At 39.5% G+C, this 15,031-nt stretch overlaps 1 protein-coding gene across 3 annotated transcripts in view; it reads left to right on the top strand.

Annotated features, from left to right (window-relative positions):
* LOC141132572 (LON peptidase N-terminal domain and RING finger protein 1-like) overlaps nucleotides 1-8,964 on the top strand; it is a 124,912-nt gene extending 115,948 nt beyond the window's left edge. For all 3 annotated transcript variants that reach the window (XM_073621144.1, XM_073621142.1, XM_073621143.1), the window contains one exon: nucleotides 2,324-8,964. In XM_073621144.1, coding sequence (XP_073477245.1) covers nucleotides 2,324-2,479 — 156 coding nt within the window. In that variant the 3' untranslated portion in view covers nucleotides 2,480-8,964. The remainder of the gene's footprint in view (nucleotides 1-2,323) is intronic.
* The last annotated feature ends 6,067 nt before the right edge of the window (nucleotides 8,965-15,031 follow it).

The raw sequence follows: 15,031 nt of genomic DNA, 5'->3' as shown, positions 1-15,031 counted from the left end.
TAGCATCAATGCATTCACTTCAGGCGTCAGATCATGCTGCATTCCATTCACTTCAGCTCCAAAGCATATCCAGTTCGAGTCACCAATCCTCAGGATGTGCTGGAGCTGGAGAGAGTCCAGAGAAGGGCAACTAAATTAATACGGGGTCTGTAGGGCCTCAATTATGAGGAACGACTACAAGATTTGTTCTCCTTGGAGAAGAGACGCGTGAGAGGAGATATGGTAGCGATATACAAATATCTCAGTGGTGATCCCAGCGTAAGTATGAAACTTTTCAGTCCCAGGGAATGTAGAAAGACACGGGGCCACACAATGAGACTGGAAGAGAAGCGGATTAACCTTGAGCTGAGGGGGTTTTTCACTGTCAGGGCGGTAAGGATGTGGAACTCCCTTTCACAATCGGTGGTGTCGGCAGGAAGTATGGATAGTTTTAAAAGACTCTTGGATGTGCATTTTAGCGAAAACAACATACGGGGATATGGGAAATGATTTTTCTACACGCACACATGCACACACCAGCACAGGTTGAACTGAATAGACTGTTGTCTTTATTCAACCTTACCAACTATGTAACTATATCCTTTAAACCTCAAATTAGCTCCAATGCATACACTTCAGTCATCAGTTCAGCACCAATTTATGCACTTTAAGGCCCGTACACACGGTCAGAAAATCTGAAAATAAATTTAGTCCGATGAATGATCTGCCGATTTTCTGATCGTTAGTATGCTGCTTTTGACAGCCGATAACGAGTTTTCGGCAGACAAAACCGGATGTGCAGGCTTCAAAATTTTTGTCTGATGTGACCACAACCTCCGATTTTCTTTTCATTAGTACGGTTTTCTGACAAAAAAAATCTGAAGAGCAAGACTAGGCATGCTCGGAAATGAAAGAACACATACAAAATAATTCAACACATTACGTCACTTCTGCTGTTAAATTTTGTCGTCAGAAAATTTTATGATGGTCAGTACCCTCTTCACTTTCGATTTGAGACTAGCATCAAACAAAAAAACTGATGAAAATTTGTCCATTAATCTGACCGTGTGTACAAGGCTTTAGACTTAAGATCATCCCCTAATCCATACACTTCAGTCTTTAGATCAGCCCCAAAGCAAAAAATTCAGACCTCAGATAATGCCACAATCCATACACTTCAGACCTCAGATGATCCCCAATCCATTCACTTCAGACCTAACATCAGCCCACAAACCAGGGGTCCAAAGCATACACTTCAGAACTCAGTTCAGCCCCCATGCATTCACTTCAGACCTCAGATCATGCTGCAATCTATACACTTCTGACCTCAGATGATCCCCCAACCCATTTACTTCAGACCTTAGTTCAGCCCCAATGCGTGCACTTTAGACCTCAGATCATCCCCCGATCCATACACTTCAGACTTTAGATCAGCCCCAAAGCAAACACTTCAGAACCCAGATCATGCCACAATCCAGACCTCGGGTGATCTCCCAACCCATTCACTTCAGACCTTAAACCATTCCCCAACCCATTCACTTTAGACCTCACATCAACCCCAATATATACATTTCAGACCTCAGATCGGCCCCGAACCCATACATTTCAGACCTCAGATCATCTCCCAATCCATGCACTTTAGACCTCACATCAGCCTCCAAAACCATACACTTCAGACCTCAGATATTCCCTCAACTAATTCACTTCAGACCTCAAATCAGCCCCAATATCTACATTTCAGACCTCAGGTCAGCCCCAAACCCTGTATCTTCAGGTACACAGGCGCATTGGCAGGCTTCTTCCGCAAAGCACAGCAGCGTCCTAAACCTCTGTTTGACTCTCAGTGATGTCAGGGGTCCATGGGTCAAGCTTCCTAATTTTCAGCCTAGTGAGCTGTCAATACAGTCTTTGGCAACAGCTTCAAGTGCAAATGGCATTACGTACCTGTCTGGGCATGCATTCTGGGTTAAAATCTGTTAGGCTTTTATTGTAGCCTCTGACCTTGTTGGGAAGATTTCTGGGAAACCAGGAGAAATTTCCACAATGAGAAGAAAACTCAATAAAAAGCTTAAAGAAGTTCTATCTTTTCCACACAACATCCAAAACTAAAACATTTTGGCTGAAGTTAAACTATAATAATGTATTCAGAATTCAGAAGAAACCTTTTCTTTCTAATTTCACCCAGATGCACATGAAGTGTCCCCCTTTTGTTGGTGAAAAGAAGTACTGTTTGTGACTTGTTAATGACTTCTTTATTGTGCAACTTTTAGGATTTGCTGCAGCAATATCACATCTATGTTCCTTTCTTGACTTACTGTATTTTTTGTGTTTATGTCTGGCACAGGCATCTCCGGATGGTCCGTTCTGGTGTTGGTGGCTCTTGTCCGTCTTGCCCTTGGATCCGGTCTATCAGACGCTAATTATTTCCATGACTTCATTAAAGGAGAGGCTTTTCCATCTGAAGCACATATTATCTGTCTTCCTCCAGAGTCCCTCCTAAACTCCTAAAGGATTATATGCCATAATGAGTATAATTTAAGAAGACAAAAAGCATATGTTTTCAAAGTTCTGCACCATCCGTCCATAAGGGATAACCTTTGCTCAGTTGACATTGCTGCTTTGATTGACTCTCCAAGTACTGGTAACCTAGCACAAGAACGATGTTTTCACTGGAACCTTAATGGTCATCAAATATGTAATATCCCCAAAACCTTCACATAAGGGTTGATACACTTAAGTAATGGAATTTATTGATTCAGTGGCTTCATATTTTAGCTAGAACTTGTTCTTGTATTTGCCTCAGTGAAACAATATGTTAATAAGGTGTTCTTTTTTTTTCTGTTCTTACACTTTTTTTAATTTGGCTTTAGCCATCTTGCTCACTCTTTCTATTGTCTTTTTGTCTGCAAATCAATGATAGTACAATGCTACAGCTGCCTTTCGCATAATTTAACTGTGTATTTTATTTTATTTGTGTATTTATTCTTGAAATTCATTGACAGACCCTAGCATATGTAGCTCTGAGTAAGTTTTGCTACAAGGGAAGTGAGCTTTTCTAAGTGCAGTTCGGCACTACTTTAATCAGTGAACATCTTCTTGCAGTAGTGTCTAGTTGGCACTCTTGCACTTTATTATAAACAGCCATTTTTTTCTAATTTTAGCAATTAAAAATCCTTGTTGTAAATTGTATGTTTAATGTATATCTTGAAGTGAACAGGGTAATTTGTGGATTTAAAAGAATATATTGTATTTAAAATATTGCCAAATGATAGTGGGACAGATGAAGTGACTCTTTAAAGAGTCACTTAGCTTCCCTCTCTTCCCAGCAGCACATATACTGTTCATTCCTAGCTCACTTGCCGGGCCATTTGGCACCAGCAGGTATGGGTGAAGGTGTGATCTACTCACACTTTTCCATGTGCCAGCAATAGGTGTCTTCTGATTGGCCCAGTGCTGTCACATGGGGCAGGGAAAGGAGTCTATAGGCCTGTGTAAGTTCTGACAAATCAGGTGGTTACCCAGAACTTTTTTTCTGGCTCTGGTGCCAAAACACGGGTATGAGGATGGTGAATATATGCTGCTGGGATTGGAGAGTTAAACGACTCTTTTACTTTCCCCTGCATGGTAAAGGAAAGGGTCACTTTAGGAAGGACATGAAAGTGTTGCCCAAAGCAACCAATCATCCTGAACTTTGGCATTTAAACTGACCACATAAGAAAACCGCGGTGCTTTTTAAGAAAAAAAACAGCCCTTTCTGTGAAAAAAATGCCAGCTGTTTATGAGTTCCTATTTAACAGTCCTAAACATGTGAACGTATCTATAATGTTTGGAGCCTCCTGCTCAGCATGTCTAGCTGTCACTAGGGGGCACAGAGCATAGCCCCCCAACTCCCAACAATCAGAGCTCAGACACCTTGTATACAAGGTACCCTTTCAGCTTCAGAAATGTAGACAGAACTGTTAATCATTTTTCTATTTGGATCTTTAACAGCTCTGTCTCTAGATACCATGTACAAGTTTTATGTAGGCTGGAGTTCAGGCTAAAGCTGTTTTTCACTTGTGTATGGACCCTGGCGGCTGAATTACATGCTTGCTGCTTACATGTTTTGGAACCCTATGAGTGGAATTGCTTTGGCCAACAATACCAGTCTCACTCCTCAAGCTGCATGGGAGGAGTGTCATGCTTTCCACTGAAATCTCCACGATGTGAAGTAAATGAAAAATCCAGCAGAGAGAGCCAAATAGAGTCCTTTGCTAAAACTATGCCAAGTTGGCAGACCTTGGAACTCTGGTGTACAAAGCTTTTCATGGGTGTCCCTCAGAAATATATAAAACTGGTGCTTGAGTGATCTTGCCGGTATCTACCCATAGCTAAAACATCAGTCTTGGGTCAGCTAAACCTTAAAAGCTGAACATAAGGCAAACCGCTAAAAAAACATATGAAATGCTGTCCATCTGGTCCTTAGATTCATAGAGTGCTGTTGAATAACAAAGCAAGGACTTTTCTCTGCTGCAGTTAAGCAATACAGCTTGGTCATCTGTCTACCAATTTCCCTTTGGGATTAATAAAGTATCTTGTATTCTGTAACCTCAGCCTTTGATTGGACAGTGAAGGAGCAACAGCAAACAGATATAATTATCCCTTTGCTTTCTCCTGTCAGAATTATCCTTATCAGCATATTTGATTTGTATGCAACACTCCTGATTGGCCTTGACTACCACCCTGCCCTCTCCCAGTGTGAGCGCAGCTATAAGGCCGGCCAAAGGCTTGCAGGAAAAAAATTTGCACGACCCCCCCCATCAAAACAGATAGTGTTGAAAGGGGAATCCCTACTGCCGAGCAATTGTCTTCTCTGGGCAGGAGAGCGTGGGCAGGCAGGGAAAGCCATCCCCACCGGGGGAATACAGTGATTATCGCTAGCGGCTCGATCAACTTGGTACATTTAGCCTTTCCATTAATGCTGAACTGGTCGAGCTTTGAATGGTCTATGGACAGCCTAAAGGGGATTACAAGAGGTTAATACCTTAGGCTACTCTGGAAGACAATGAAAATCCGCACACGAACAACAACATAGCCCAGTCATCATGTAGTCAGTTATGACCTAAATGACTAAGCCAGTGGGAAGGTGAAACACCTCAAAGGGGCATGTCTTTTGTAAGAGACAGGCTGAAGCCAATTCTCTCTACATGATGACTGTGCTGTACTGGCATGCAGCTTCTCATTGTCTTCCACAGCCGCTTTTAGCAGACTAAGCAAGCCCCTTGAATGCCAGCACCCAACAGCCATGGAATCACCAGGCCGCTGTAAGTTGGTGCTTGCAGTGGCGCTCTCTAAAAGTTTGTAAATTATACTTGCCTTACTCCAGCTTCAACAATGGAGAGGGTGACATCACTACATATTTTCAAGGTAGATTGATAGACATATATAGCAGGCACTATGCAGGTGACACATCTGTCAAGCTACAGATCACCTAAAAGTACTAGGTGTGTGCCATTCAGTATAGGACTTCTCCACTTAACATGCTGCTGCTTACTCTCTCAGTCTGTACCGTAATTCTAAGGCACTGCACATATAGTATGCTATCTCCATTTATTATGTGGGTGTTTTGTAAAAGGCCTTAGTGGCACCAGTCTCTTAGGATTTTTTGCTTAAAAAATGTATAGTTATCTTTGTTGTATAAATGGTCAGGTAGAAAATAATTGCAGTTATACACTTGAAATATAAAAGACCCCACGGTCATTGGTGGGAGTTATTCTTACAGTATTCAGCTGAGGTTGAATCTAAAGAAATACTGTTCTCTGTGTTTAATAATGTTGCATTTTTAAATATTGAATTTTTTTTTTTCTATTTAAATCTGCTGACTGTACTGTTTTTTTTTCATATGATTTTTGTAGCTTTCTGTGTGCTACTGCCTTCTTTAATATAAATCAGCAAGGCGGAACTTTATGAGATTATATGGAATACTGCAGTTAGAAGTGTTGAAAGGGCATAGCAAGGGCGTTGTGTCACAAAATTCTTTTTATATATTCTAACATGTAAAAACGTACAAATAACTTTTGATGCAGCATAACCTATAGCAACCAATTAATCAGATGAGTTTTTCCTAAACATTTGGTAAATAAAATGTAATATTTGTTTTGGGGTTTTTTTTGTTTATTTTAGAAAGAGTTCTTTCTAGTCTTTCTTATTTTTTACATTTCTGACTAGTTGGATACTAGCTATATCACTTGGTGCTTGTAAGTGTGTGTCACCCTAATAGTTTAATCAGAAAAAGAGAAAGTAGGTAGCAATGCTAAAGCCAAAAGCTGGCAATTCCCAACCACAGTCACATGGCACTTTAGGCATATAAGGAGAGGCGGGAGGGGGATGGAGAGTCTCAGCACAAAGTCTGGACGCTAGCTTAGCAGCAAAAGACACCATTGAGCAGTAAAATGCTTTAACCTATCATGTCACTGTGAAGGTTTTTATTTATTTAGGTCATGGTATAGCTAGTAACTACATTGAACTGAACTTATTCTGTAACATTGAAGGTGCAGCTCAGATGCTGAATGCTGGGGTATCTTCCTGACACTCATTAGAATGGAAGATGCAGCATGTAGAAGCTACAAAACATCTTCAACATTACAGAACAAGTCCGGCTGAATGTGACTACCACTATCTAGAATGTCACTATTCCCCTCGAACGTCCATGGAAGTCAAAGTCTATAGGTGCCCTATAAACACTGGCAATTTGGACTGTTTCCAGCAATGGTATTCATCAGGGTTTTGTTGTGATAGGTGTGCTTTAAGATCTTTGCTGTTTGGGGTTCCACCAATTAATTTATTCCAGGGTGGAAACACTATATTATCAGTTTCTTTGGTTGATTTACTTTATCATGTATTTACTTTATCATGTATTTGTATCAAAGGCATCACCTCTCACAGTGGTCCTTCCCTCCTAGACTTTTGTCACACAAATCATTGTGAATGCCTCCAGTAGTTGCTTTACCTTAAACCCAGGTTGGACACAATATTTGTTACCTAGGGGCCCAGTTAAGCTAAACATGGGTCAGACAGGTGCTGGGATCCTTCTCACTGTTACCTGCACACAGCTCACATTTATCTAGCAATGAATAAGCATTTTTCTTGGCTTGTAGTTGAATGGGTGGCCCTAAAGTTGGTCATGAGCCCCTTATGGTAATTTACAAAGCTGATGCGCCCTCTTTTTGTGTTTTATAGTAACTTTAAGGTTCTGCCCTATCCCTAGAGGGCAGCAAGAGCTGTTCTATGAAGCATCTGATCTAGAGATTACATTGGAAGATTTCCTATTTCTGACATTGACTCTCTATATGCATGCAGGCCTAGTGGGCCTACTACCCTTAGCGCTGATGTTATTTTCTTTTTACACAAAATGTGATACTTGAGGTTGGAAGAGCTTTATTGCTAATGACATATCCACTTAATAAATCAGCTCATTTGCTCTAAACAACCATTTTGAAACCACAAAAGCATGCTACCCAAGATGACAGACTCAGGTTACCTCATGTTAAGCACAGTTCTAGGACATCTCACAAGTGGCAGTGGGAAATTACACTTCTTCACAAGGGCGGTGTTCCAGAAGAAAACAGTTTGTAAATTAATATTCTAGTACAACTGAGGAGCCACTCATTTACCCCTTGCTGTGGTTTAGAGAGCTGTAATCAGTAGGCAGTGGAGGACAAGATGAAAGGCTACCTGTTAGAGCTTTGAATTTCTTTAAATGAAGAGCCGCAGTTAAGATATGTAGCATTAAGGTAATCATTTTAATCATATGAAATGCAAAATATGGATTTTGTTTCTAATTTCCTGGCACCTCTTATGAATATTTGTGACTTCTTGTATTGTGAACTGAAAGTTATGCTAAAAGTATGCTAAGTAATATTGTCTTTGACTAGCCTGTGCATAACAGCGAAATATCTGAGCATGGGGTACAGTAGTTTAATGCAGTGGTTCAGTGTTCTCAAGCTGTGACACTCACCCTCCCAAATAGCAAGGCCATCAATTATTTCATGCCATCAACCTTCTCGTTCTCAAGTTTATTTGAAATTATTATGCCTATGTTTTTATGTTTTGGATAGAAAAGGAAAGAGATAGAACCTGTCATGGTTCTATTGATTGCCCTACAACACATGATGCATGTAACTGTACTTGTAGGATCCCTGTATAATGAAAATCACATAACATGGGGTCTTATAAGAAATCAGAACAGCTTACCTATTCTCTGCTGTACATAAATCAGTGCATTGCCTGAAAAGCATGATTTACTACAAAAACATGCTATCCAAGATGGAAGACTCCGGTTACCCAGTGGTAAGCACAATTCTAGGGCCTCTCATAACTTGAGTTTTCCTGCTGTCAAGGACACTGTACGGCTTCAATTGCTGTCTTTGACCCCACTGGGAACATTTTCCTATATAAGTGTCACTGTCAGGATTTTGTTGCTATCTTGGGTCCCAGTGTGAATATTTTACCTCACTTGCTCCCCAGAACAGAGAGTGAGACGAAATCTCGGCAAAGGGGATATGAGCAACAACAACAAAAACTGATTGAGGTTATAAGCCTTCCCTTTTTTTCACTGTGGTCTATGTCCTAGTTAGAGAGCTAGGACCTTAGCACTAGGACAATCTGGAGCCGAGAGACATTAACAGTCACTAGCATCCATAACACTGCCTATACATGCTTTTGAAAAGTTTGCTCACACTTTCAGGTTACACAGTGGCTGCTAAAGTGCAACATGAACTAGTCTGACATTTTCTTTTTACTAAGCAATAAAAAGATTGTAGTTTTTGTACCATTTTAGTTTTTGTGGTAGTCATAATTATGCTTGTTTTATAGTTCCTCTTCATCTAACCTTTTATAGAGTCCAAGATGTTATGTCTGCATTGTAATTTGCTGATGAACAATGATGATTTTGAAAAAAAAATGTTTCTACTGTAAGAATTAGTATTAAAGAAATCTGGTAATGTTTCTGCCTTTTTTTTTCTACTCTTTTTTTTTTTTGCTAAAAAACCTCCACCTCAATCAAAAAATCCTTCGTAATAAATATGGAAATTTAAGGTTAAATATGAAATTGACCCAACAACTTGATTTGCCCCCAACAACTTCTTAAAGGGGCATCAGTCTCGTAACCTTTTGCACTTTCCCCTCCAAGTGATCGATGAGCTTGTTAAAAAGCTTTTTTAATTACCTAATCTATCTTTTTATAATGAATTAATGGTTGGACAAGGACAGGGGGGTTGTGTATGGCCAGAGAGGGGAATTCAAGGTTATACCTAGATTTTTGCCATAGCTATGACTATCTGATGTGGCTTTAGGCTGGATTCACAATTTTTGTCCTTCACTTTCACCTGGTAATCCTGCCAATAACAAATTCATGGACCTGTGGAGACAATGGGGTTAACTAATGGCAAATAGACTGTGCACTTTGCAAAATGCAGTTGCACTCTACCCAATCATGTGCAAGGAAAATTTAAAAAATGCAATTATGCTTGCACATGATGGGATGATGGAAGTCAGCAGAGCTTCTACTCACTTACTAATCTCTGAAGCAACTGTATTTGTCTTTAGTAACTCAACCACACTGTAACTGACAGGAGTGCAGCAAAGGCAGAGAGCACAGGGCGATATCAGTGCTTACATTTTTTGACAGGTATTGCACGAGTTGAACAGATACAACAAAACACTTTCATTGGTATATTTAACAAACCGAAAGTAGAAAAATAAGATACGTTTATTGTTAAGGTTTACATACAAGCAAAATTAGGTGGCAAGACATATAGGGCCCCTCAGTTTACACCGTGTATCCCCTTTTCATCATATCTATAGCTCTCTACGTGAAGAGTCATATGGACTCCAGTGTAGGTAGATCAGTGATTTTGCTGAATGAGTAGGAGTATGATAATTTAAATGTTTGCAGAAAGACAGTGGGGTTGATTTACTAAAGGCAAATAGACGGTGCACTTTGCAAAGTGCAGTTGTTCCAGATCTTAGTAAATGAGCAGAAGCTCCGATGACTTCCATCATCCAATCATGTGCAAGCAAAAATGCTGTTTTTTATTTAAATTTCCTTGCATGTGATTGGGTACTCTTTGCAAAGTGAAGCTTTACCTCATTTACTAATCTTTGGAGCAACTGCACTTGCAAATTGAACGGTCTATTTGCCTTTAGTAAATGAACCCCAATGATGGGTGTTGTTAGAAATTCCTGCTGTTTGTGGTTTGGTGTTCGCAAATACCAGACTGCTATACAGCCAAATTTTACACTGCAAGGAAGCTCCAGGATGTTTAAATCTCCAGGCATGTATGCTCTGTTCCCATGATTTCTGTACTAAATTTTCAAGCTTCACTAGATTGCACCTTTACGCTATTAGAAGTTTAAAAAATCAATATGGCCCATTATTCATTATGATGAGTTTGTCATCTTTGTTTTCTCCAGAAAACCACCTACGATCTCAACATGCCACAGTTTCACCTTGGCTTAAAAAGTCAAAATCTATTAACTGGAGTAGAAGATGGCATCAATTATCTTAGTAAACCAGAGATAAGCTGTCATTGCTGGCGAGACTGAGACCTCTCAAGGGTTTTAAACATTCCCCAGTGGAAACAGACGGCAGAAGAAATTGTATACATCAGGATGATATTTTACTTTAGCTATTCTTTTACTAAGTCTAGGATATTCAGTGTTCTAATAATTTTATTTTACCTCTTTTCTAGGCTCTGCTATCATGTTTTGCACAGGTTCAAAAATCAAATCACATTGAATGAATTGCTTATTTTATTAAGACAGGTGGTTCACTGTTTTTAGATTTGAAACTTAAAGTGGAACTAAACAAACTTTTTTCCATTTGGGATAGCATAAGGGATGAGTATAACCTTTGTCAGTTATATTTGCCATCTGTTCCATTGGGCGATTTCTCTTTACTTCCTGTCCCATAGCCAAAACAAAGTGAGAGGGAATTCCTTCAAAGTGAGGAAATCCCTGGTTGTCACAAGTGCCCACATTGGAAGGTTTCCCCTCTATTACTGTTCTTGGGTCAACCCAAAATTTGTGATTTTTCTTTTACATTCACTCTCAGTAATAATGGTAAACAAGAAAAATAGAGAGGATGAATCTCCTTTAATGCAGACAGCAATAAAAACCTGACAGGTGTTCTAATCCCCCTCCACTCATGTACACATAAAATAATTGCCTTTAGTTATACTTTATCGGATTACATTTTCACACCTTTACTTGGAATCAAACTGCAATTACAGTTAAAGGTATATTTATAGATATACAAAATGTACAAATATTGCAGAAAAAAACATTTTATCTTAAACCTGTAACCTGTGCTATTGTCAAAGGGACAAAAGGAAAAGCACAAACTGTTGATGTCATAAATTGTCAATAGGTAGGTTTCATCCAATTTCTTTCCCCTTAGTGCTGTCCACAGCTACGCCAACTCTGAGCTGCCTTGATCCGGAACATGTGGGCGGCCTCTGGGAGGAGTGGCCCACTCACTTTAAAGGAGTATATATAGGCGAGACATATTGCATGCAGTCCTTGACCACCATTATTGGTCTTCCCTATACACCTTGCGAGGGTACATTTTGGTTGATCTGTGGTCTCTTTGGAAGCTCCTTTATGATAGGTTACTTGGAATTATGGAATGGATTGCTGCACTTTGGCTTATTATTTATATGGGTATATTTGGATTTTATTTTCAGATTTGTCTTTATTGATCCTAAAGTCATACCTGATGGAACAGATTTTTCAAGGTTTGGGTAAAAACATCTATCGTGATATTAAAATGTTTTTGGGCGCAAGACCTAAGTATGTGTTTTTGAACTAGACTATCATGTATCCTTCTGCTATTTATTATCCAGCAGATTATTTTATCCATCATGGAGTTTGCAGTTTGGCTCCCTGATGTTTTGGGGATTCCCTCCCTAAGATCCGGCGGGAACTTGGGTGCTGGCGGGTCTTCCTGGGGACCTTGGGTTTAAAGTCTGAGGATTCTTCTTAGGAAATTGGAGGTAAATAATATCATTAATATACATCTATACAGATATCCAATATACAGTATATCGTGTGTGTATATACTGTGTGTGTGTGTATATATATTTATATATATTATATAGTTTTTAATGCAGACGCCACATAAATGGCATCTTAACATGGATGGAATAAAAACTTTGTTACCTTTTAACTGTGTGGTTTACCATTTGATGTACAAATTAAAGTCCCATTATCCCATCTAAATAGATTGTAGTGCAAGCTTTCAAAGAACAGGTTCATTTTTTGACATTAAAGCGGAGTTCCAACGAAAAGTGCAACTTCCGCTTTAAGCACTCCTTGCCCCCTTACATGCCACATTTGGCATGTCATTTTTTTGGGGGGGGGTGGCGCGGTTAACTATTTTTTTTTTCATGACTTACTGGACCCACATGCAACACTCCTTGGGATTAGTCCCTAGTAACTTTATAGCGAGTAACCTTTTTTATTTTAACCTGTTGTCTGAATTTCATGTAATACAATTCTTTTCTAATAAACTGACCCACTGGGACTTCTGAAATAACATGTTCTGCATGACTACTCCTTGCATGAAGCAAAGTGTTACTTGAAATTGATTTTCTGAAAGGCTTGATAATCATACCGCCCATAGTTGTTTCTAATATTAAATCTGATCTCCAGGCAAACATCTATGTACACAGTTATACATACATACTGTATATGTGTACTGTTACTGTATATTGGCCAAGGGATTTGTAATTCTGTACAGACAGTCTTGTGATGTACGCACGTATGCCACACCGCACAGCCAAGCAATCAGGTATCACACTCATTTTCTGGCTGAGCCATTCAACTTCCTATGTTACCACTCTGCCTCTAGCTTGCTCATTAAACAGTAGACAAGCACCATTACCTCTATCCATTAAGCTGGAAGGTGATTAAAAAAGTGGGTAAGCTTAACAGGGAAGTAGTATAGTGATCTTTCTAGTTATAAATTGTGGCAAAGGTACATAAATCACAAGAGTGGCCACACAAGACTACACATTCTTTGGTAGAGAAAACATTCGAGGTGTATTTACCCCGATCAGCCATACCATTTTGACAATTGACAGGTAACGTGCATAACATTGATTATCTTTTGACAACCTGGATGGAATATACTGTATTAGGCAGCAAGTGAACTTGTTGTCCCTGAAGTTGATATGTTAAAAACAGAAAAAATGGGCAAGCGTAAGGATTTGAGCGATTTTGATAAGGACCAATTTGTAATGGCTAGGCGACTGGGTCAGAGCAACTCCAAAACAGCAGCTGTTGTGGGATTTTCCTGGTCTTCAGCGGTCCGGACCTACCAAAAGTGTTCCATGGAAGGAAAACCAGGGACAGGGTCACGGGCGGCCAAGTCTCATTGTTGTTTATGAGGAACAAAGGCTATCCCATGTAGTCCAACCCAATAGAAAAGCTACTATAGCTCAAATTGCTGAAAAAGTTAATGCCATTTCTGATAGAAAGGTGTCAGAACAGGCAGTCCAAAGTAGTTGGTTGCGCATGGGTCTGGGTAACCGCACACCAGTCAGGGTGCCCATACTGACCCATGTCCACAGCCTACAATAGGCATACATCTCAGGAGTCTTCATGAGCATTTGTTTTTTTTAAGGGGAGAAGGGGCTTTAAAAGCTAAGTACACCCTCCTGCTTGCATGCTTGAGCTAAAGGCAGGTGGATTCCAGGAAGTAAATGCTACGTGCATCATCTGCCCTTACTCAAGATGGCTGTGGCTAGAAATAGTGGGGGTGTTTTCAAAGTGATTGCTCAACAAAATAAGGCACGGAGACATAGATGGATGGGTGAGTTTGCTTTGAATATTAAAAATGAATTATTAGGGTCTTCAGTTTGTGGTGCTCAGATACAGCTGAGTTCAACTTTATTGCTGCTACTGTATGTGTCATCCAACTCATACGACTGTTTGTAAATTAAGTGGAACATGGATCTCAATGGTGGGTGAGATTCTAAATCCCATAGAAGTTCCACACATATAGAATGGCTGCTTTTGAAAAAAAAAAAAAAACTTTTTGTGAGTGTACAAATCATGCCAGAAATGAAGTAAATAAAAATGATGTCCTGAGTGTAATCACTTTATACATCTAAATGATATTTAAAGCACTTAACCTCAAATCTAGTGGAGCGGAAAAATATCACGCAGTGATATTTTAGCTTAACTAAGCCAACTAGGAATTCCAAGTGACTGTTTCCAGCTTCTGCAACACATATTTACCATCTTAAATATGAGGGTAATCGCTGAAACAAGGGCTAAAAATGCATTTTTTTCAAATTCTCCTAGGTGCTCATTAATGCTGAACTCCAGGCAGATGTAAAAAAAAAAAGAAAAACACCAATCAATTCATTTCATTAAAAAAAAAAAAAAAAAATAATGAAAATGTATTTTTAATTGTAACTTGCCTATGCCGCTGAATTTATCCTCATGTAAGACTCCTGAACAAAAGCAATGTGCACATGTCCTCAGAAGGAACTTGCAAAGAAGAGGTAAGTGCACTACTCCTTCAGTTATTGATTACAGGGTGTGTCTTGGCTGTGAGAGAGCTAGCAATCTTTTGTCTGGTAGACAACAGCAACTATTTTGTCTTTTTATGGTTGTTCTTTTACTTTGAGTAAAAGAATGAGTGCCACACTGTGTGCCATGAGGCCTCATTTATTGTTGGACATTGTGAAAGGTGGGTGCTCCCTCAAAACCCCTTGAGCCTTATTCCTTAGGCTGGCCATACACTATTCAATTTTCCTGTTCAACTTTCCTTTAGATTTACCAAAACCATATAATATGAGGTGAAACCTAAACCCTTTCAATGTGTATGCAATCAGGCAGACCCTTGCACTACATAGTTGAAGGTAAATCTAAAGAAAATTGAATAAGAAAATTGTATGGTGTATGGCCAGCTTAACTCAGGAATTAGTCCAGTTGTATTAGGTTTCCCCTGATCTTCACTCAGCTTCTACTAGACACTCCATTGGGGACATTGAACTTCCCAGTT

The sequence above is a fragment of the Aquarana catesbeiana genome, linkage group LG03, assembly GCF_042186555.1.
Source record: "Aquarana catesbeiana isolate 2022-GZ linkage group LG03, ASM4218655v1, whole genome shotgun sequence".
Taxonomy (NCBI): domain Eukaryota; kingdom Metazoa; phylum Chordata; class Amphibia; order Anura; family Ranidae; genus Aquarana; species Aquarana catesbeiana.
This window is presented reverse-complemented; position numbering and strand designations above follow the sequence as displayed.